Source organism: Podarcis liolepis (assembly GCF_965112155.1).
Source record: "Podarcis liolepis genome assembly, chromosome: 6".
Lineage (NCBI taxonomy): Eukaryota > Metazoa > Chordata > Lepidosauria > Squamata > Lacertidae > Podarcis > Podarcis liolepis.
The window spans coordinates 72,920,271-72,944,359 of NC_139559.1; the positions used below are offsets into that span (position 1 = coordinate 72,920,271).

The 24,089-nt window shown below is 43.8% G+C and overlaps 1 protein-coding gene and 1 long non-coding RNA gene across 3 annotated transcripts in view; one reads left to right on the top strand and one right to left on the bottom strand.

Moving 5' to 3' along the window:
• Positions 1 to 24,089, bottom strand: part of TGFBR3 (transforming growth factor beta receptor 3) — a 135,673-nt gene that overhangs the window by 103,261 nt on the left and 8,323 nt on the right. The window contains exons 1-2 of one of the 2 annotated variants that reach the window (XM_083511054.1): positions 15,330 to 15,485; positions 9,106 to 9,282 (exon numbers count right to left, since the gene is read on the bottom strand). In XM_083511054.1, the coding sequence (XP_083367180.1) occupies positions 9,106 to 9,166 (61 nt within the window). In that variant the 5' untranslated portion in view covers positions 9,167 to 9,282; positions 15,330 to 15,485. Of the gene's footprint in view, positions 1 to 9,105; positions 9,283 to 15,329; positions 15,486 to 24,089 lie in introns of those variants that run through there. The other variant, XM_083511053.1, reaches the window with a different exon arrangement.
• Positions 1 to 24,089, top strand: part of LOC310710369 — a 129,887-nt gene that overhangs the window by 84,795 nt on the left and 21,003 nt on the right. The window lies entirely within an intron of this gene.

The window sequence follows — 24,089 nt, forward strand, 5'->3', positions numbered from 1 at the left end:
TATTTTATTATTATTATTTTATGACAGCCCAGTCCAAAGTGGCTTGCTAATAGAACCTGCTCTGAAGCAGGAGCAAAGCAACAGGAAGTCAGAAGGGAGAACATCTGGCAGAACAGAGGTAAAAGCCAGGCACAAGCCAAAGCGAGCTGAAAGCTGATGTTCTAACGAAGCGAAGGCTTCCAAGTGCTTGAGGGGAGATCTGATGTGTTATCAGAGAGACAAGCTGACCCTTGTCCTGAGTGGACCAGCAGACTCTCATTCTCTCCCCCAACTGGACTTGTGAGCATAAACCTGGACTCAGAAACGCTTGACACTCACTAGAGACTAAAGACTGACACTGCTTGGCATGTCCTTTCCCCGTTAGACAGGTTTATGCCAAATTACGACTCTTCTAGGGTCTGATAAGTACTATGCCAAATTCATTTGCCTGAAAGTGCCAGGGTGAAAATCTGAGGTTCCCAGAGGGAGGGTCAGTTCAGTGGTGGCCACAAGCCATGAGAACAATATGGCTGAGAACATTATTTCAAAGAGGAAAATTGTTGATAGTAATCCAAAAACAGCAACTGGCATGAGGCAGCATCCAATCAAATCACCACTACCACAAAACACAGGCTTTTTTATATATAAAAAAGATGAATTTTCAAAGGCCATAAGGGAAGCCCCAAAACAATTAAATGCTGCTTTAAAATGCATTAGCACCCAAACACAAACCTTCAAACAAACTACCTCCAACATTGTTCTTCAAAGCCAAATTAAATGAGATAACTGCAGCCCCGGGATGAACTGTTTGGGAAATTTTCCACTAATAAATACTCAGATGTCCTAACACTGACATTTATTCAGAAGCAGATGGATGGCCCAGACAACTAAGTCCTCATCAGAATCTTTAATATGAAGCTTAAGCTGGGCTCGGGGGGGGGGTGAGTTTGTAAATCAAAGACACTGGGACACATTTCAACTTTGTTATCTGCCAGGCAAGTTACACAAATCTGGACAGTTCACTTGGAGCACATGCATCCATTAATGCAAATACATATCATATTATGGCATTTATGACCTCCAGACTGGGTTCGCTTCTCTCTTTTGCCTATTAAAACAGAAGACCAGGGTCAACTGTAAACAGAGCGTCATAAAAATGACAGTGCATGCAATACATGAGAATGTGGTAATTGCCTTCCTGGAGCATCCCAAGGTTTATCTGGTCCACCATTCTCCTTATAATGCAGCCGCAAACTTTGCGCTTGCTCACATTGCCACACACAGTAGAAGGTCAGTTATGTTTCTGCAAAATCAGTCTCTGGACATTTTGTGAATGCGGTCACAAAATGTATTTTGGGGAAGCTTTCAACCTACCCTAAGTGCTTTCTTTCTACATTATGCTTTTGTTACCCTTATAGGTCTAGTTTGCACAACACAGTAAGCTACTCTCTGGAGCTTGCAATCACTGTACTGAACTCAGTGCTCCCACGCCAAGTGCACTGAGTTCAAAGGAGCTCACTCGCAATCACTGTACTCCTCCCTGGTCATTTTTGCTCCCAAGCCAAGTGCACTGAGTTCAACGGAGCTCACTCCCAGTCAAGCGTGCACTAGGGGAACCCCTGGTCCACATACCTTCCAACATTTCTCAGATAAAAATTGGGACATCCTAAAGAAAAGTGGGACATTCCAGGATCAAATCAGAAACCAGAATGGTTTCTGTAAATCCAGTACTATCCCTAGAAAATAGGGACTCTTGGAGGGTCTGCATTGCCACCTGAACCCAGGCTCATGTTAAGTTCTCTCCTTGCTAAACCAAAGTGTGTTCCACTGCTGAGCCCCTTCCACCGTGGCAACAATATTTCCCCTGTTTATCATTTACATCAACATTATGAATGGGCAAGGCTAAGTGGCCTGGAAGGAGTTTTCAACAAACCTCACCAATGCTATTTGTATATTGGTAAGAATTGGAGATGGGAGCTTTTGCTTTTCACTTGTTAAAATACTTTTTTCCAGCCATGAACCCTTGACTGAATATTACACCAAAATGGGATATTCCGCTTAGAAAGTGATCAACAAACAGCATGGGGGACAAATGCTTAAGAGACCAGCATGGTGACAGTACATATGCAAGTAACTGACAGCTTGTAAAACACTGGCTACCGCACAGGGGAATACACACACCTATCAAACAGCTGGACTGTCTGCAGGAGGAATGAAGTTACACATGAAGTAGTGTAAAAAATATAGCCCCAAGTGTGTTGGCTAGAAATGAAGCATCTGCTGTTGGAAAAACAATTGCTGTCCTGATGTGCTCATTAAAAAATGCTATTGAACTCCCACAGTCCTTGCATATGATAAACTTTTCCACTGGAATATATTTGCCTATGCCAACATTGTTGTTGTCACTGATCAAGGTTTTGATTATACGGCAAGTATAAAAGGCATCGAGCGCACAGACACCAGCTGTTCTTTTAAAAAAAGAAATATTTTGTAAATATCAAAAACTGAACGCCTGCTTCATTTGTGGATTTAGAGCCTAATTTTATCATTAACATTATCGGCTAGAATTTTTTTGTTAACATTATTGGCCAGAAATAATGGCTGTTTTTCTTGTACTGATTCTTTTAAGAAGTATAGGCCTTTAGCAAGGAATACATTTATTCATTCTGGATAAGGGCTCTGCACTCCTGCATGAAATGAAATTATTATTATTATTATATTTCAGTCCTATATCCACTTGCCTGGGAGGAAGTCCATCTAGCTTAACTGGTCTTGCTTTTGTGCAAAGATGCGCACTGTAGCCTCCCAAAATGAAGCCAATCCCTTGCTTGCATTTGATGCCAAATTTAAACAGGCCAAATGTAAAGCCCATTTGCCAAGGAACAATGGGATGCATCCTTTAAGACTCCCAAATGTTCCTTTGCAGCTGCATCTTTACATGTCCCACACCTGATGTCATGGGTGTGGCTTGGGGAAAACAACCGCTGTTGATTCCTAAACAATAATAGGATAACTGTCTGCCAGGTCTAATTTTTCCTGTGGGTCAGAGGTTCCTGGTGCTTGATGGGTTGCTTTGTAAGTTACATAGGATAAATTGCATTGCAACTTCTGTATTATAAATAGGCACTTTATAAATATAGTGCTATATTCCAGAGTTCTGTTATATTCTATGGAAGGGGTGGGGAACCTCAGGCCCGGGGACCAAAGGCAGCCCCTTGCGACACACACCTCCCCCTGAGTTCATATCCCTTACCAGCCCTGCTTTGCAGCCTCCCTGAGAGTTCTTGCCTGGTTGGAATAGGTCCTTGAACTCTGACAATGCCTCTTGCTTGCATGGATGGAAGATAGAGATAAAAACATGTAGTGATGGAGCCTGGTGAGTCTCTCTGAGGAGAGCATTCCACAGCTGGGGAGACAATCCAGCATTCCACAATTGCACCAGTGGAGCTAATCCAGCCTCCTGCCTATGTGTCTGCAGTGTGCTGACCTCACCATCTGGCCCCTCTATCTTCCAGGAAGCAAGTGTTGCAGCTTCACGTTACCTGGAAAAAGCTGCAGTACAGAACAGTACAAGAAGAAGCAGTCCTTGAAATGCCCAGGTTCCAAATTGTTTTAAGGTTTTGTAAGTTATTGCTAGCATCTTGAGCATAGCTCAGAAGCAGATTGTCAAACCCACCCCCCTGCTGCCCTTTCATAGGCAGGTAAAAAACTTCTATTTCAGCTGACATTTGAAAACCGACTATTTTTGCCATGCCCTATATTGATTTTCACTGTGCTGCTTTCCTGTCATTTGTGGGGGAGCTTTTGGAGTTTGATTTTGATGGTAAGATTTTACTGGTGCCTATTTTTGTTTTTAACCTTGATTCCCCCTTCCTCCAAAAAAAATAAAAAAATCATAAGAGATATGCTGCAATAAATGAATAAAAATGCATGCTCTCTTATTTTTGCTAGTTAACAACAAACCATGATTTTTTGTCGGAATAACATAATGAAGTACACATTATTTGCACCTGAGCGTTTTGCATCTTCAAGTGTATCACTTAGCAGAACTATCAAGAAGGGCAATTACATAGTACAAAGGCTTGTAGCATTTCACAACTCATTTCCTCTCTGGAAATCTCCTCTTGCTTGAGTTTCAGTAGCACTCAAGGAAACCTCAGCAAAAATTTCTTTTTGGCACAAAGTCATACTTCACACAGTATAGGAAGTGGAACAGACGAACAGCAGCAAAGCAGAAAAGGAAAACCTAAGAATGCGATGCAGAACATCTTTTTTGGCTTGGTGCTCTGGATAGCTTAATAATACACACTGAATACCTAGTTCTACAGAATTCCAAATCCTGAACATACCCCACTGTAGATGTTCTACTGCCCTGTAGTATCATGCTTTTGAGAATTCATGTAGCACAATCTAGTGTCAGATTTAACGAAATGCCCAATTTCCATGTTTACTCAGTGAGCATTCTTATTCATCCTCTGCTGCATCAAAGCCACAGGGGACCAAATCTGCAGGCAAGCTCTGAAAAAACAGAGGAATTTGTCAAGAGCCATTTGCCCAGAATATACCACTAGCAAACCAGAGCTTTACAAAAGCCAAACAAGACATAACTTGCACAATTCTGACACACAGAAACAATACCAACAACCTCAAATTAGGAGGGGGGGGGGAGAAATCTTTAATACACGCTTTAAAAGAGGCCAGTGAAAGAACCATATGAACAGGCAAGCAATATCAGAAAACCATGGGGACTCAGACTTAAGAATCTTCAAATACAGAGGTCTAGCTTCCAAGGAAAACAAACACTTCTCTATATCATTTCTAAACCTCTTTTCCTACTTCTGAGGATACTTAAGGAAGGTGATTACAGATATTAGAAGTTAAAATAATCTTGGTGATGTGGGGAAATTAGCTAATAAATGCAGGATTCAATAGCCTGCAGGTTCCTTAGAGTCTGATGGTTATTGTCTTTTATGGATCTGCTTCAAGATACAGGTATAAGATACAGCCAATATGGTGCCCTTCAGATGTTGCTGGACTACAACTCCCATGAGCACCAACTAGCAGGCCCAATGGTCAGGGATGATGAGAACTGTAGTCAAACAACATTTGGAGGGCATCTTGTTCATTACCTCTGGAGCATTTCTATTGCTGCATTTGATGGCCCGGTGTACCAAAACTGGTACAATTTGACCCATTCATTTTATCACCTTTCGACCTCTCTGTGTGTGCTTTTTTCTTATGTTAAAAATATACCTCTATCTTTACAGCACCCTGCAAAACATTACTATTTCCTAAATAGTAAAGGGGAGATATTGTTTTTGATTGTTACCTTGTTATGTATTTTTATATTGCAAACTGCCCTGTGATCCTTGGATGAAGGGTGGCATAGAAATTTAATAAATAAAAATAATAAAACAAACAAACCTCAAGTCTTTACAAGTTGTTCAAATTAAGAAAGCCATGTAAGATCAGTCACATGCTATTTCTCCCTTCAGGAAAGGAAACAAGTTTGTATCTTTTACTTTCCAATGGAATCTGACTAAGTATAATGAAGGAAACAGTGACATAAATTGTTGAGCTTTATTGAACCTGGAAGATGCTCAGCAAGGGGGAGAGAGAGAGAACAAGTGGGTGAACATTTCCTTATCTTCATCCAGTTCCCATGATACAATTAACAATGCTGTTCAAGGGGTTTCTACTATCTTAACTTCTAATTTCTTTTGCAAATCCACTCTAGGAAGCCCATGAGGATTTTCCTTCCAGAAAAGCAAAGCTATAAAAAAAAGACATCACAGCCATAAATGGGATGTTTATTTTTATTGTCCATTTCCATGCCAATCGTCACCATGGTGTTGCACGACTTTAGAACTGAGATGCGACACAGTTTCCTTATCAGGACGAAATAACAGAATTGGTGAAAGAGGGAAAACAGATTTCAAAAAGGGAAAGCATTACTATCCGTTGTTAAAAGAACCCTGCTATAACAGATATGATTATCTTTCATACAAAGACAATTTTAAAAAGAAACAAACCTTATTAGTGTTAGAAGTAAGGAGGACACTATCCCACCAGGTTTTTTTTTTGGGGGGGGACCCACTGTTCAGTATTATTCAATAACACATAGTCATACTGTTGCTATTTAATAATAGTAATACTGTTACTATACAGTATTATCTAATACGACATGAAGGCTGTTTGGTACCAATCATAATTTGGGGGAATGATGCAACAAGGATGTAAGAACACAAGAGCCTGCTGCATCTGGCGAATGGCTCATCTACTCCAGCACCCTGTTCTCACAGTGGCCGACCAGATATCTGTGGGAAACCCTCATTGCAGGCCCCAGCACAAGAGCACTCTCCCCTCCTGTGGTTTCCAGCAACTGGTATTCAGAAGCATTGCTTCCTCTGGTGGTAGAAATAGTGCAGAGCCAGCATGAATGGTAGCACTTAGGGAGACATCAGGAAAACTGGATAAACTGCTGTGTGAATGCAGCCAACGTCTTAAAGGATGCCACTCTTCAAAGGGGCTCAAAATGGCATACAAGTATGGATTTCCCTTCCCCCTTATCCTGGTAAGATCCACCTTGTAAGGCTATGTTCAAGGTACTGGTGACCTTTGTAAATGAGCTGGGAAACTGAGGACCAAAGATTGTACCAGTTATATGATTACTCCTCCCCTGCAGCCGAGGTCCACAACCTCCAAGATTGTTTTAGAGAGGGCAAATATTGCAAATCCTTTTGGGATGTCTCATGGGAAGCAATTCATTAAAATAATGCTCAAGATATATCCAAGAGGTGAACTTCGTTCCCCTTCCCCAACAACCACTAATTTATTTGTGCTGATGAAATGCAACTTCTGTTTTCCAAAATCATCAAGTAAGATCCTGTCTGAGCCAACTAAATCATTTGTTGATGCAATGGCAAGCAGAAAATAATAATTAAGGCTGGAACCCTAGATATATCTACTCAGAAGTAATCTTGACTGTGTTCAATGGGCTTACATAAGTGAGAATGGGATTGCAGCCTAAAAGAACTTTAATTCAAATCTCACTTTGGTTATGAACTCAGCTAGTAGCATTGGATAAGCCACCAACTTCTCTGAAGTAGGGGCTAGCAATGCTGGCTAATGTTTCAAAGTTGCCGTAAGGATAACTGAGATGATGTGTGTAAAGTCCTTTCAGCAGTTAAAAATGCTAAGTATTGCTATTAACTATCAATATCCTGCACATCACCTTCAGACACATTTGGCCTACTTTTAAATATTTATCTGTCACCAAATAAGATCATTACAACATCCAGGCATCACATCATGTTAACGAATCAAAATAAGCACTGCCTGGACGCCTTCGTTGAAGTTAAACCCTGGAGAAAGTCCCAGAAGGTTTAAACACATTTTTGAAAGAGTATTATTTTCCATGCAATTGATGAAAAAAAGAGAGAGAGAAGAGGTCAGCTTGTAATGCACTTTATTGGTCAGACATGTCTTTCCCTGCAGCTGGTCACCATTTCCGCAATGAGAACATCTCATATTTAAACGAGACATCCATCCACTGTCCACTGTCTCCCCACTACATCATCTTGGACATCTTGGACACTTCCCTGCTGGACTCTATACTTTTGTGCCAGAACAAAAACCACTTGCGGACTTCAAAAACAGTTTCAGAACACCATGGATTAGAAAACATATGAACTTGCTGCTGGTATGTATTTGAGCCGGCATGTATTTTCATAGTTTTGCTCTAAAACCAAGGTATAGTGTCATGTGTGCAAGCAGGAAAGAGCCCGACCAAAGCCACAGGGCTCTCCCCTGCCCTCGTCCTGTTCCTCCTGTCCAGCTTGGAGAAGGACTTTACTAGCCTTTACTTTCAGAGATTCCTGGCTTAACATTGCATATGAATCAGACATCATAGTTTAACGCAAAATATAATCATCATCATCATCATCATCATCATCTGGCTGGGCTTCCCCAGCCACTCTGGGTGGCTTCCAAAAGAATATTAAAATACTGTGATACATCAAACAATCTGCTTACTTGAGCAATCAGCTTACTTGAACAAGTCAGCTTCATGGGCCCAGTTTGCATATGCCCTGGTTTATAAACCATGATGTAATTTGATTGTCAAAACCTGGCCCAGCATCTTAACCATGGTTTATTAACCACAAAATCCACACATGAGCCATGGTTTGTTGGTTTATATACCTTGGCTTCCATTAACCTTGCCTTGGTGTTACATGAAAATCAGGCCATGGTTGGGAAGTTGGCTTGCTTTGCAACTGACCAGTGTTTGTTTTAAAGGACACTCTCTGGTTTGCACAGCACAACAAGCCATGATTAATGAAACCTGAAACTAAACACTAGCAAAGTTCTTCAGGCAGCACAGGAAGGGAGGCAGAAGCTCTCAAGCCTGGTGCTTCACTCAGGCTCCTTCCTGTTTGTGCAGATAGCACTAGATCTTGGTTTAGCATTATGTGCAAATGTGGCCAACACAAAGCCAACAAAAAGATGAAAATGTACCAGGACAGCAAAGATTTAAAACTCAAAAGCAATTACTTTAAAAACATGAGCAGTTTGGCTGATCTAACACCCGTCTAAGGAGAAATGCCTTGGCCTTCCGGTGGCTCACAATCAGGGAGAGGACAAGGCAGGCGTTTCTCGGAAGGGAGTTCCCAAGCCTAGGCATTACTACAGAGAAAGGTCTCTCTTGTGTCCCAGGCAAACACAACTCAGATGTTGAATGGGATGTGAAGGGGAGTTGCTCCAACAAATCTTAATGAACAGCAAGCACACATGGGCGGAAATGTACCATTCTAAGTACAAAAGAGCAGTTCTGCTGGATCAGACCAAACATCTATATCGTTCTATATCACATTTCCCATGGAAGCCACCAACTGCCCACAGGCATAATACGAACACGCCCATTCTGTTACAATTTACAGTTTTGCCTGTAGTTGTAGACCATAACAAGGTTCCCAATACTATTTCTTGCTAATGCAGTCACACCAGGGAACATTTACATTGGTATTGAACTAAATGCCTCCCGGTGATTAAAAAAAAATGCAACCTGCAATTAAATCCAAGTGCTTGCAACATTTGGAGGCCCAAATTGACGTTGAGGCCACTTACCTGCAGAGGCTAAACACCCAATCATCAAAGCAAACACTGGAATCATACAACTTGAAGTCATTCTTGCCACACCAGGGGTCTTCGGATCAACTTTCTTTGTAGTTCTTTGTGCCTAGTGGGCACCCTTCTGGGAATATGTTACAACTATAGGTGCTTTGATAGAGAGTCTTCAGTTACCTGCAAAGAAAAATTTAAAAATAATACTTGTAAAAGCATGTCTTACAGAGAAATGACTTTCTACACAATACTAAACACATAGAAAGCCAGTACCCTTAAAAAAAAGAAAAAGAAAGAAAGCCTTTATACTGAGGAACAATGAAAGAAAAAAGAGTTATATTACAGTCACAGGTTTAATTCTCTCCCAGTGTAACCCCAAACCCATCACTCATTTTGCATTCCACTCATTCATTCACTCTATTTGGCTCCAAGCCAGAGTCTCCAATGCAAAATCCCAAGAACCCCACTGTTAATTTTTACAAGCACATCTTTCTGGAACTCACTGTTGCGACAGAATAAATCTGATCATGGGTGGGCAGCCTTTGATCAAAATTTAGCACAATCACTAGAGACCAATTCAAGCAGACTTTGAGCCAACTCCTCCTTACGAACCAAACCATGTCATGGCCTTGACTATACTCACTTTGAAATGATTGTGTGCCAAGAAGCTGCCTAACTTTGTCTACCATCAATGATGGCAGCTGGTGCCTCAAAAATCTTGAGAATCACAGAGGCTCTACAGAATTATCGGCACTTCTCAGGTTTTCACACACACATCCCTCCAATACATTTTACAAGATTTGCCTTAGGGTTTCCACCTCTCAAAATGAGATGAAGCCATTATGAGATGGAGAGGAGCATTCTGCTAGGGTGTGAGGAACCCACTTGGGTGTCCTGAAGCTGTTGCTGGGTCTCAACTCCTATTATAGCCCCAGCTAGCAAAGTCAACAGTCAGGGATTGGCTGCCAGTTCAGTTCCGGGCCAAACTCACAGTGCCAATCCCAGTGCTTAAAGCCCTAAATGACTTAGGCTCCAAACAGCTGTGAGGCCACCTCCTTCTTTTGCTCTTTTGCTGTGGGGGCTCAGCCAGGGCACCCAATGGGGATCTCACAGTCAGAAGCAAGGCAGGCGTATCAGAAGATGATTACGCAGCATGTTGTTGTTTAGTCATTTAGTCATGTCCGACTCTTCGTGACCCCATGGACCAGAGCACGCCAGGCACTCCTGTCTTCCACTGCCTCCCGCAGTTTGGTCAAACTCATGCTGGTAGCTTCGAGAACACTGTCCAGCCATCTCGTCCTCTGTCGTCCCCTTCTCCTTTTGCCCTCAATCTTTCCCAACATCAGGGTCTTTTCCAGGGAGTCTTCTCATGAGGTGGCCAAAGTATTGGAGCCTCAGCTTCAGGACCTGTCCTTCCAGTGAGCATTCAGGGCTGATTTCCTTAAGAATGGATAGGTTTGATCTTCTTGCAGTCCATGGGACACTCAAGAGTCTCCTCCAGCACCATAATTCAAAAGCATCAATTCTTCGGCAATCAGCCTTCTTTATGGTCCAGCTCTCACTTCCATAAATCACTATTGGGAAAACCATAGCTTTAACTATACGGACCTTTGTTGGCAAGGCGCAGCATAGGTTTCCCAAAACTTTATGGGAGGGCCGAAGTTACTCAAAGGTCTGTTTGACAGTGGAACAGACTCCCATGAGAGGTGGTGGACTCTTCTTCCTTTGAGGTTGAGATTCCTGCACTGCAGGAGCTAGACGGCTTGGGGGTTCCTTCCAACTCTATAATTCTATGATTCTAGGTCATCAGTAAGTGCCTCAAGGCTCCTTCGGTTCTGCAAATAGGCCTGAAGCCACACTGAAATGGGTCCAGATAACCCTTTTCCTTCAACCACACTTGAAGCTGACCAGTCACCACTGCCTCAACGATCTTGCCCATCCACCACCCTAAATAGTTTATAAATGTATAGTTCCATATGTGTCTTTAATTCATGGACAGTGAATGAGGCTTCCACCCATTGTAGTGTTGAAAAGCAATCAAGTTGATAACCAACAGCTAGTCCATATTTTGTTGTTCCAGAATAAGGTTCCATGTGATTAGAAAGTATCGTGGCAAATTTGTCTACCCCCATGCTAGAGTAAAGGAAGACAGAGAGGCCACCAGATGCCCGGAGGCTGACCACTGTTGTTAACAGAATGCTACACTGAACAACATTGGTCTGAGTGTTTCATATTTTAAACTGTTCCTCCTGCATAGACACACACACACACACATGCGCCAAGATCTCTTTGCATATGGAAAGCGTACAAGTCAGGAAGAAGTGCTTTTAAGCAAGCCTTCTCCCTGACGTGTTAACCGACGCTTCCAGATTTTCTCTCTCCTTCCTACACACTCATACACAAATTAAAACCACAGTACTGCACGTATTCTGCAGAAGAACACTTTGCTGTTGACTTTGGAACAAAATAATGTGTTCTTTACAATCCATTCCAATGCGTAACCGCAGATTTACTGGAAGTTCATCTATGGGTTTCCAAAAGTAAAACATGTGAGCTACATGTGGCCAGATTCTTCTTCTTCTTCTTTGGAAACGTAAAATCCTCTTCCGTATAACAAGACTTAAAGTCAATCAACTGACCAAATCAGAAACAAATACATGCACATATAGAAGAAGTTTTAAAGTGCTGTCATAAACTTACAGTGTGGGTTTCTGGAAAACAATTCTAAGCCCCTAATATTAATTGTTGTTTTGGACTGTGCATTTTAAAAAAAGATTACTTTTCCTGCCCAAGATAGTCATTAGGCAATATATTAAGAAAGCTCTGTGATTTATGATACTACTTGTAGGCTCTCTTGTGTCAAGCATTCAGGGCACAAGCCACAAATTGCAATACTTTTGTGCCTCCTTCATGGCAGGTCCAGAGGGTGGCAACACAAGAACGGACTTTTTCTGCAGTGGCTCCATTTGTGGAATGCTCTCCTCATGGATGTTCGTCTGGCGCCTTCATTATACACCTTTAGGTGCCAGGCAAAAATGTTACTTTTCAACCAGGCCTTTGGACACCTGATACCCTGTTAAATGTGTTGTTAGGGGACATTATTTATTTGTTTTTGCTCTTATTTTTATTATTTTATTATTATTATTTTATATTTTATATTATTTTATTTTTTATATTGCATTTTTATGTTGTGAACCACCCCAAGATTAGCGGATGAAGGGTGGTACACAAATTTAATAAAGATTAATAATAATAAATTACAAGGAGAGCTGGCAATGACTTTTAAGGTGTTTATAAGCCCAGAAGATAAGCCTAATTTCTCAAACTATTCAGCAGAATCAAGTTCCAACTCTGTGTAGAATCAACTGCACTTACATTTTAAAGGGATGGACTTAACATGTTATTGACCACTCAATGCAGGAATGTCTTAATTCTCATCTGAAAACGCACAAGTGTTTCATGGCAGTGATATATCACACCATCAGTAACATCTCTGTACAAGTGTCACTGAAATTAAAGAACTATGCATGTGATGACCCTATACTGGAATGTAATCATCCATTATCTCGGCTCTACAAAACTCCTGCAAGGCAGAAGGGGAATGTAAATTTAAACTAAAGAGGAAAAGTTGCTATTCTGGAATAATGTTTTAGAAAAGGAAGAAACATATTCAGGTAGGAAAAACATAAGCAATTATCTGCAACGTTACAGTGTATATGTATCTATCTATAGGAGCAAGTATATATTGTTGCTGTTGCTGAATGAGGCAGATTCAAATCTCACCAGTCCCCTAAATCACACTCTTATCTGGCTCCTAATCGAGCGCTGATTTTCATGTCTCCTTCCCATGCTTCAGCTGGGTTTTTTGGCTTGCTGTAAATAATAATAATAATAATCAGACTCCTGGCTTTTTACCCAGTTTTTATGCTGTTCAAAAATAAACCACAAAACGTTGGCAAGCAAGAAGGAAGGAGAGATGAGGCTTTGTGATTGCCATAAGGGCCAACCAATCAGCACTCTGCACAGCCGGCGTTTCTGCTGAAAACAGGAAGCATCAGTTGCTCTGTAACTCAATTATATGAGGAAGGCTGTATTCCTTACGAAAGAAAAGGGCAAGTGTGAATCCATAGTGGTCTCACCAGAGTGCAAACTCTATACATCTCTACACCGCCTTACTGGTCCAGTCAGCATCACACTTATAATGAAAGCTATTCTTGCTTGTTTTTATTTTGTTTTTAGGTATGCTGTAAGTCAACCCAGAGTGGCTGCGAAAACTTTTCAGAGTTTCAAGATGAATGCTGTAGTAGTAGTAGTAGTAGTAGTAGTAGTAATAGTAGTAATATTGCAGCATTCATCTTGAAACTCTGAAAAGTCTAAGCTCTGTTTGAACTAAGAGCATTTCCCTCAAATTCAGCATTCATTTTAAGCTCTGCAGTTTAACCACACACACACACACACACACAAAATAAAAAATAAAAAGTTGCAAGATGGCAAATGCCATGGACAATTAACTCCTAGGTCAAAATAGAAAGTTATTTCCTGCACTCTTTTGGTTGACATAACTTTTTTAACACATGTGTCTGAGGTTAGCAGTACTATTTATTTATTTAATGCATTTATATTCCACCTTCCTTCTAAGGAGATCATGGTAGCAAAGAGTCGCCCAATTTTATCCTTGCAATAGCTCTGAGATAGGTTAGGCTAAGAGAGTGTGACTTGCCTCAGGCCATACAGCGGGACTCATTATGAGTAGAAATTTCCAGGGTTCCAATTCGACATTCCAACTGCCACAACACAATTCAATAAAGATAGCTGTGTTTGTTACAGCAAAATGCAGGCCTTCTAAAGACTATATATCTACGGTGCAATCCAAATCATGACTGCTGCAGGGGAGGGCAAAACAAAACAGCAGGATCATCACAGCATCCACCCGCTGGCAAGGACAGGAGGTGGAAGGATAGACCAATTGCTGCACCAGTCTTCGGTCAGGATTGGGCCCAGTGTATTGGCACTATGGGCAGATTGGAATCCAACAGATCCTGGCTCAGCCACTCCCCGCACCTGGAACACTGTGTTTCAGGGCTTTCTGCAGGTTGGTGTTGTGGTGATTCCATTGGAGCCATTTCCAAATGCCTATCTGTTCACACCATAGGCAGAGGCGAGCAGATCTGGGTGGAAGGATACATCTGCTCTATCCAAGGCCTCCCCTGGCCAAGTGCCAATGGGGTTTGGACTGCAGTGCCCATGTGGCAAATGGTCTCATGGACTAGAGTTCACTTTATCAGATACATGGAATGGTGGGCCTTCATGATGCAAGAAGAAAGAATTGTTGAAATGGCAAAGACACAATTACCAAAGCAACCTTCACAGTTCCTTGAATAATGCAAAAATGCCAGCTATCATACATGCTACAGTCCATGAATAAAGCATTTTGAAAGCTTTTAAAACTGACACCCATGACCAGTTGCCCAGACAATGAACAGAAGAGAACCGGGAACCAAGAATCACTTGATACAGACGCGCTAAACAGGACACCCTGAATAGGAAAATTGTAGCCGTTGGTTAGATCACTCTTTCCTTAAGGTCAGTACATAATCCAGCAATGCTGTTCTTTGTGGTGCAGAGAGCAAGCTGAAGTGGTGGACAAAAAAGAGGTCATGGGAGATAAAGCAACTCCGTCTCTTGGTAGCAAAGGGCACAACCCTGGCAGCAGTTGGCATCAATGGGGCTTTTACTTGTGAATGTGTTTAGGATTACGGCTGAAGTCAGTCTTTCGTTGCACAGGAAAGAGAGGGCGCTGGAGGGTTACATAGCTCTCATAAAGAAGGTCTGCCAACCCCATCTCTGACCTGTTCACATGCCACAACATTTCTACAAGAGGATCCGTTCATAGTCCCCAGTGATTTCTTCCCTCTCATCAAACCTAAAGAGTCTGCAATATAGCGTGATTAACAAAAAAACCCCACAAAAATTAAGATGTAAAAGTAAGATGTCAGTATCTCAATCCAGTACATATTACATGGCATTCAGCGGCATGGACTACAATAGCACCTTGTATTTCTGTGTACTATATATTAAAGGAATCTGCTATAAGCCAAGCGTTCAGGTTCCCCAGTTCCCTGTATTCTCAAGATAAAGTTGTATGATGCTGAAAATCTCATCTTTTGTCTATAGCCAGAAAAAGTGAAAAATGGCGAGGGACCGGTCTGCACCAAGTGCTGTCTTACATTAAAAACTTGCAGAAAGGCAGTCTTTCTACCTTCTGAATGTCATCAAGCTCCAACCAACGTGAATATTATATTCTGTTCTCGCAAACGAAGTCCCTCAAGCCTTCACAGTTTCCTTCCTCTAGTGATTATGGCTACTTGTTCCTATTCCTCCAACTGTTCTAAAACAAAAAAGAACAATAAATATACTTCAGATTACACACTGACCGGACAACCTTTTTTGTCATTTCTAACAGGAACTGGGCATAACTGTCCTACTGGGTCCTTCATTCTCCGCTTTCTGTGCCGTTCCCCAAATGTCACCATCTGTTTCTCGTATTATCTCCTTCCCGTCCCACTTATTTCCCTGCTTTGCTTTCCACCTATTTGCATTCTATCATCTTCTCAGTCTAACTTTTTCTCTACAGCATGAAAAACAGCTTCCTATTCCTGATCTCCTTATCACAGCAAAGTTCCTAAGGCTCGCTTCCTGTCAGTGTTCATGACCTCCAGCCTCGACTGAGAAAATATCCAGCACAACGCAAGGCTCTTCCCATTCTGCCAGCATTCAATGACAAGCTAAACCAGGGGTAGGCAACTGTGGACCCCTCCAGATGTTGTTGGACTACAACTTCCATCATCCCTAGTCATTGGCCATGCTAGTTGGGGCTGATGGGAATTGCAGTCCAACTACATGTGGAGGATCACAGTTGGCCACCTCTGAGCTTAACATTACTTCAAAGCAAACCCTTCCTCTTAGAAGTCACTCTGCTGAACTCACTGGCATTACTTAAGTGACATTGTTGACTCATGGCCCTCTAATGCCTTTCTATTTTTTAAAAAATAGAATCAGCTTTCAGCAAAGTGAAGTAGCTGCTTCATACAGAGATTCTGACAAGGTTTCTTGCCTCCAAAGTGATGCCAATCCAAATGCCTTCCAGCATTTCTGACCATTGGCCATCTGGAAGGCATCCCGACCTACGGTCTTGCTCAGATGACCAGCAGGGTACACTGTGTGGGGGGAAGAGGTGGGGGAGATGAATCACAGGGGCAGACCCCACCCCTGGCCTCTGAACCAAGACAATACACATGGGAGGCCTTACTTTTTGCAGGGTTCTTGTGCATATACAATTGTGCGTGTACAAATTCTGCTCAGAGCTTCAGATGATTGCATGGAGGGCAGGGGCAGAAGAAAGCAAAGAGAGCACTGCTGGATCAAACCAAGGACCTATTTATCTAATCCAGTGTTTCCCAACCACTGTTCCACGGCACACTAGTGTGCCGCGAGATGTTGCCTGGTGTGCCGCGGGAAAAATTAAAAAATTCGAAAGATTTTTTTTTAAAGTCAAATTTTCGATTGGGGCGCCGTCACTAGATGACCCCTGGGGTTCCCTCCCTCCCTCCCGCTCTGCGCCTCCCTCCTCCGGGGAGGCCCTTCCTGGCTCTCGGCCAAGGCTTGGCGGCTGCCACTCACTCACTCGCTTGCCCACCCGTCCCTCCATCCCTGCACCCGGCCTCTCCTCCTCCGTCCCCAGCGCGGGGGCTGCCGGGATCCGTAGTCCCCTCGCCCTTGGGCTCCGTGCCCGCGCGGGGTGCGCGAACTACGTTTCCCAGCGTGGCCTGGCGGGCCGGGCATTTTGTTTGAAGCGCTCTTCTCCCGGCCATGGAATGAGCGCGGCGGCGGCGGCTGGGCGGGCAGGGGCTCTTCCGCGCAGACCCCGCGCAGCCTGCCTGCGCCCCCGCGGAGATCGGGCGGCAGGATGGAGCCCGGGGATCCCCACGGAGGCGGAGCGTCGGAGGCGGAGGCTGCCCCCCCAGGTAGGGCTGCGTTGGGGGTTTTTTATTTTTGCAATGCTGCATCCGCGCCGGAGGGGACGCATCGGACCGTGGGGAGACCCCTTGGAGGGCGTGCAAGGCAATGCATGCGTGCAGGCGTTGCATGGAGTGCAGTGCAATCCAATGGCAACGCGGCGCCCTGCATGCCTGCATGCAACTTCCACCGGCGCTCCGGACTTGGCAGGTGAGGGGGGTCTCCAGTGGGCGGCAGAGAGAGCCGGGAGGGCGAAGGGGAGCCGGGGGGGAGCAGTGCTGCTCCCCGAGCCGAGCCCGGGGGGAAACTTCGGCGTCGTTTGCGCCGGGTGTTGGAAGCGGAGGCTGGCGGGGGCCCCTCACCTGCAAAACCTGGTCACCTCTCATATATTTCGTGCATTGCATTCATCGCCCACTTTCTCCTCCAAGGAGCTCCTGGGGGCCCGTGGTTCTCCCCGTGTTATCCTCGCAACAACAGCCCTGCGAGGTGGGTCAGGCGAGTGGCCCAAGGGAGCACCCAGGGATTGTCCTGGCCAGGTGGGGTGATTTGAACCCTGCTCTCTGCCCGGTCTTCGTCCTCATTTAGCCCCCACATGTGCATGACTGTGCATGACTGAGGTTTTCCCCCCTCGTCTTGGCTATGGTGTGAGTCTGTGCTGTTAATTAATGGGGTTCTGCCTTCGGAGAAGATGAGCCAGCCCTCAAGGAGGTGATTATGTAATTTGCTAGCAATTCATGTCCCTCCCGGCGTGACGCTGCGCGCTGACGTCACGGGGCTGTAATGGTGGTGTGCCTCAAGATTTTTTTCATGAAACAAGTGTGCCTTTGCCCAAAAAAGGTTGGGAAACACTGATCTAATCCAGCATCCTATTTCCCAAAATGGCCAAGGTTATGGGAAACCCTCCAAAAGGGGACAGGGGAGCTAGACCTTTCTCCCACTGTTCTAAATGGTAGGGTGGCACCGCCATTAATATTTCCTCTTGCCTTTAGGAATAAGGCATTCAGAAGTTATGTTTAGATGGCAAGCAGGAGCCACACCGGGGTGGGGGAGATCGGATTACACCAACAGGCCCCTGCCTTGGCACCACACATTCAGTCCAACTTCAGATCCTATGCTTGTATAAAGACCCAACAGCTAAGGCGAGTTCCTGTTAAAAGGGAAAAAGAAAGTTGTTCAGTGTTTTATCTAAAGCAGGGGTGGCTAATATGTGGCCTTCCACATGTGGTTGAACTACAACTCCCATCAGTCACAGTAAGCATGGCCAATGGTCAGAGATTATGAGAGCTGAGGTCCAGCAAAGTTCTCAAGTGTATTTATTGCTCCAATGACCTTAGAAACTTTTTGAGTTCATGTGCAGAATGCAAATGTTTAGTTGTTTAAAATGTAAAAATGACTATGGAAGGCATTATTTTAAACAAAGAAAAAAAGAATGGCTTAGCTTTTGGTCCCAGTGTACATCTCCTTTTCCCTACACAGTGCTTTAGATTTAGAAACAAGTTTCAGATCCTGCAGCATCTGACCTATTTGCAAAATTCTTAAAACAGAAAGCCAAATAAAAAATGCAGCACAGTGTGTTTAGGAAAGTTAAGCTTCCGATACATGGGTATCTGATCTGAAAAGTGTTGTCCTGGAGGCCCTATTTTTCACAGATGATGAGATAATCACTGAATGCCAGAGCCAGCATCCAATCCAGTTCCAGCAATCACCTGGGAAATTTAATCCAGATTATCTTCAGAATGTGATTTGCCTACTCCAAACTGGGATTGATTTTGGCATGCCAATTAGACACTCTTAGTTATTTCAAAATACAATTATTACTGGGAATGCAGACATGTGAATCACCTTTAAAGTAAAAGCTATTTTCCCCCAAAGAGAAACTATTAAAATTCGAAAGCTATTTTGCAGGGCTGGCCCTACCATTGGGCATAGTAATGTACTTGCTTCAGACAGCTATTTTGGGGTGTCGTGAAAGGGCAGCAAATTATTAGTTACTTAATTTATTGTTTTATTTTTGCTCTCAGGGATGGGGAGAGGTAGAGTACTTTTGTGATTTTCTGCCTCAGGCGCAAAATAGCCTGAGCAATCTTGCTATTTTGACTTTTCTTTGCAAAGTCTGTTTGATCATATGCGTAAGGGAGTTCCCCATGGGATAGTCCCTCACACATCCAAAATCTCCTGGGTGGGCTGCATGTGGTACTTTGAAGTCCCAACTTCAGAATTTTAAAGTGCTCAATCACTTAGAATCATAGAATCATAGAATTGGAAGAGACCACAAGGGCCATCGAGTCCAACCCCCTGCCAAGCAGGAAACTTGATGTTACTGTGATATCAGGTGACTAACAAATGGGAAACCCTCCCCACTTGTGAAGTTTGGCTTGCAAGTCTAGATCCTGATGAGGATCAGGCCCAAAGAGACAAACAGATTCCCCACCCCTATAATAGGGAAATAAAACAACAGTATTTTCAAATATTACTGGAAGATTCTCAGGGAGTAATAATAATCAGCCCATGAGCCTTATCACTCAAAACATAAACAGATTCATAAGCTCTTGGAAGAAAGACTGAACTTTGGCTTTACAAAAGCATTTCACTTTTAGGGAGCTAAAATAGGTTTTTGGTTTTGCCCAATGAGTTGCTCTGACGTCTTAAGAATTACTGACATGTTGCTGTTGCGCATATCAGGACATTTCTACAAATCTCGGCTAAAGGCTATGGGAATTGGAGAAATGCCAAGATTAGATGTGTTATGTCACTCACAGTTGTGCCCCCTCCTATTCCCACGTGACTCTCGTAACTTTTTTGCTCTTTTCTTTTGCTTAATGTATTACTATGTGCTCCATCAAATTACAGGAAGCCACAAAATATACATAATCACATCCTGAAGAGGAAAGCGGCTTTCACTTTTTACTGCCTGCAAACAGCCACCAAATCCATCTTGTTCTCTAACACACTTTGAATCTAATTTGACAAGCCATCCCAAGGACAGTTTAACAAAAGTCTATTTGAAAAGCAATATATGGAGGGTAGAGCACATGATCTCCAAGCACACCTGAATTTACCCGTTAACGTGTGAGGAAGGGCCATAGTTCAGTGCTAGAGAACACATTTAGCATGCAAAAGGCCCCACGTTCAATCTCTGGAGTCTCCAGTTAGAGCTAGGAAACACCCCAGTCCGCTTCCAATCGGTGTAGTCAATAATGAGCAAGATTGGCCAATAATATGGTTCAATATAAGGCAGCATCCTAGGTTCCTAAGGTTGTCAGGTGGTAGAGCTGGGAGCAGGCCTGCCCCAACCATGAGGAAGGATGAAGCTGCTGCTTCAGGCAGTGGAAGTCCCTGAGGCAGCACCCCAATGAGCACTGCTACCTGCCCTGTTGCCTGCATGGCTGGCAGAGAAGTGGTGCCAGCATCAGCACCAATTTCCCACAAGATCTCAGCGAAATCTCACAAGATCTTGTGGTGGACACGAGAACTTGCTGGGAATCGGCACAAGTAGTGGAAGTGGCAGGGCAGAGCGACACTTCCTGTTTCGCCTCAAGTGGCAAAAACAGGATGAGCCACCCCTGGCTGGGAAAGACTTCTACCTGAGACCCTAGAGATGCCCCAGTCACCTGGTGAGCTAACAGGAATATTCAGCTTTTTTCAACCTGAGACTGACCTTTAATCCAAACATTAGAGGAATGAGTTTGATGTTAAAGCCACTGGTTTGATTCGCTTCAGGTCAGGTAGCAAGTCCTAACCTTCTGGTTGAAGAAGAAAGAGCTCGAAGGCCAGACTAGAAGGCAAACTTCATGTGTAGCTAGGACATTTCAAAATGCTAGGAGGAACATCCGCTTTCCCTCATTGCTATTCTTCCAACACATTACATAGACATCCTTACATAACAGCTCAGGGATGGTTTTGCTGTTGGGAGAAAACCTGACTCATGTTCTTAGCTGTGGCTCTGGTACGTCAATACCCTCTGTACCCACTCTCTCAGTAGCCCTGCCCTTACAGAATCTGCTCAGCAAATACCCACACCCCCAGCTTGCCCCTCAAAGGCTGTGCAAGGAGTATGACACAGCCTGTTTAGATGTGCTGTCAGGTTTGGTGCAAACAGATGCAAACTAGTAGTCATTATCTCCAACTTAAATGGAACATACAATTAAATATTTAAATAAATATGTAGGCTTGGCGCAAACCGCCCCACTATTGCATGAAAGGGTGGCTAGAAGAGAAACTGGGTTGCACACAACTAAGTGCTGACCAGAACAGATCTATTGAAATTAATTGCCCTAACTTGGTAGAGTTCATTAATTTTAATGTTTTATACAATGCAATGAGAAGAATGATACACACACACATCCCTCTACACTTTGTTTCCTATTTCGCTGAAGCAACTTGAAGTTTTGTCTAAAAATCATGAACAGAAAAAGGTTCACATTATTTCCAACTACACCTGCCTGCTATAAATTGCACTACCCTTTTATTTGATTTGGCTCAGACCATGACTGTACACACCTAAATTCGTTAATCACCCAATCCCAGATGCCTTATACTGTATTCAGAATATAAGAATACACAGCAAAGGATCTGGATAGCCATCACCTTGTGAATAACAAAATCAGCAAAGTCATAGCAGCGGGATACAGTTTACTGCTTTTTCTTCCTGGGGTGAAAAGGTCCTTTTTAAGGCATTGCCTCCTAACGGTTGATGTAATTAGCTTTCAGAGATAATAAAAGCTCCTAAGATTGTTTAAATAAAGCTTCCCTGGGAAACTCCCTATCAGAAAACAAACCATTTTAATCTCTACCAGATTGAAATCAGAAAGGAGGCCAGGTTGCTATAGGAATAAAAAGGCAGTAGTGCAAAGGCTCACACAAAGGAAGTTCACAGATGAGGATGAGACATGTGAATTGGGTTGGGCTTTTTTTTTTTTTTTGCAACTTAAATTAGTTTTGAACATGAGCATTGGCAAGATGTGCTGAACGTTAGCATTTGCAAAACACACAAATGTTAGAGCAGTGTTTCCCAACCGGTGTTCCGCGGCACACTAGTGTGCCGTGAGACGTTGGCTGGTGTGCCGTGGGAGGGAGGCGGGCGAGTCGGGTGGTGAGAGGCGGCGGCGGCGGGGATCCGCGTCGAGCCGGGGACGGCTCCGCGGTGGTGGTGCCGAGCGGCGGGGCAGCGCGTGCAAAAGGGAGGAGCGCGAGACAGCGGAGGAGGAGGAGGCCGGCATGTCCGGGCAGCAGCAGCAACAACAGCAGCAGCAACTCCCGGCGACGGCTCCTCAAGCCCCGCCGCCGCCCCCTCCTCCGCCCGCTATCGCCGCCACCACCACAACAGCCGCCGCCTCAGTTGCCGCCGTCCCTCAGTCCCTCGCTCTGCTGCCTCCTCCCACCCCCAAAGCTTGGAGGTTTCCCGGCAAGGGGGAGGGAAAAGACTTTCACTTTCGTGCGTCCCTCCCGGCGTGACGCTGCGCACTGACGTCACGGGGTGTAATGGTGGTGTGCCGCGAGATTTTTTTCATTAAACAGGTGTGCCGTTGCCCAAAAAAGGTTGGGAAACACTGTGTTAGAGGTTTGTTTATGGAACCGAAACATAGTCCTTTCATGCCTGTAACAAATAAAACTGCACTTTATTTCTGTGATTAAGAAGAAGACGCTCAACAATAAGATCAAGCGAACCAACTTTCAATACAGGTTATAACCCAGACGCTAAATGCACATAAGTGAATTAGGAAACTTCTCCCACACATGTGGAAAAGCCTTTTAAGCACAACACCTCTAAAACAATGAGTCAAAAGGTGCTTCCTCTGCATAGAAGTCCCTCCTCCATTTAACTATGCTTTGAGCTAATCATTTACAGGCCTGGAAGTGAAACAGGCGCTTTGACAGCAAGAAAAGGAAAAGGAGGAGGATGCTTTTATCAAAGGTCGCCCAGAAAGAGGGTTGAAAGGTCTTGCCATCCAAGAAAGAAGGGGAATCCCAAGACAGGAGCTGAAGACCTCCTAGAGTCTCTGCATGAGCACGTCTTTAACAAAAACTTGCCACGGAACTTACAGACCCTCCAAGTGCCCCTATTTTCCAGGGACAGTCCTGGATTTACAGAAGCCATCTAGGTTTCTAATTTGACCCTGGAATGTCCCACTTTTCCTTCGGACATCCCTATTTTCATCACAGAAAAGTTGGAGAGTATGGAGTTATGTGATCCCCCCCCCCCCGAGTCAAGAAGATAAGTAACTACAACCTTTAGAAGACATCTGAAAGGAGCCCTGTATATGGAAGTTTGTTTATGTTTAATGTTTTATTATGTTTTTATATACAGTGGTACCTCGGGTTACATACGCTTCAGGTTACATACGCTTCAGCTTACAGACTCTGCTAACCCAGAAATAGTACCTCGGGTTAAGAACTTTGCTTCAGGATGAGAACAGAAATTGTGCTCCGGCGGCGCAGCAGCAGTGGGAGGCGCCATTAGCTAAAGTGGTGCTTCAGGTTAAGAACAGTTTCAGGTTAAGAACGAACCTCCGGAACGAATTAAGTAAAAACGCGAGGTACCACTATATGTTGAAAGCTTGTTGTTGCTGCTGTTATTCTACAAAATATAAGTGAATCAGAATGAGAGAAAAGGGCACTTAGAGCCTCAGAATACAAATACTAAACTATTAGAATGAGGGAGTAGCTTTCTTTTTTGCCTTGCAGGTCCAGTGAGAAGGGCCAACCAAGTCGGATCTGCATCATCTGCATCTGCATTCAGAGTTAACACCGCAGCGCCTAAGATCTAAACTAACTAGCACAGAAGAAGCCTACATGGTGCCCTTTAAATGTTGTGGATTACATCTCTCATCATTCATTAACTTGCATGGCCAATAGCAAAATTATCTGGAGACACTATGCTGGATACCCCTGAACAAGCAAGTTAGCTGCTGTTAGTGCTTTCCCCGATGGCTAAACCATCAGCTTAAATCAGGGGCGGGGACCCTGTTTAG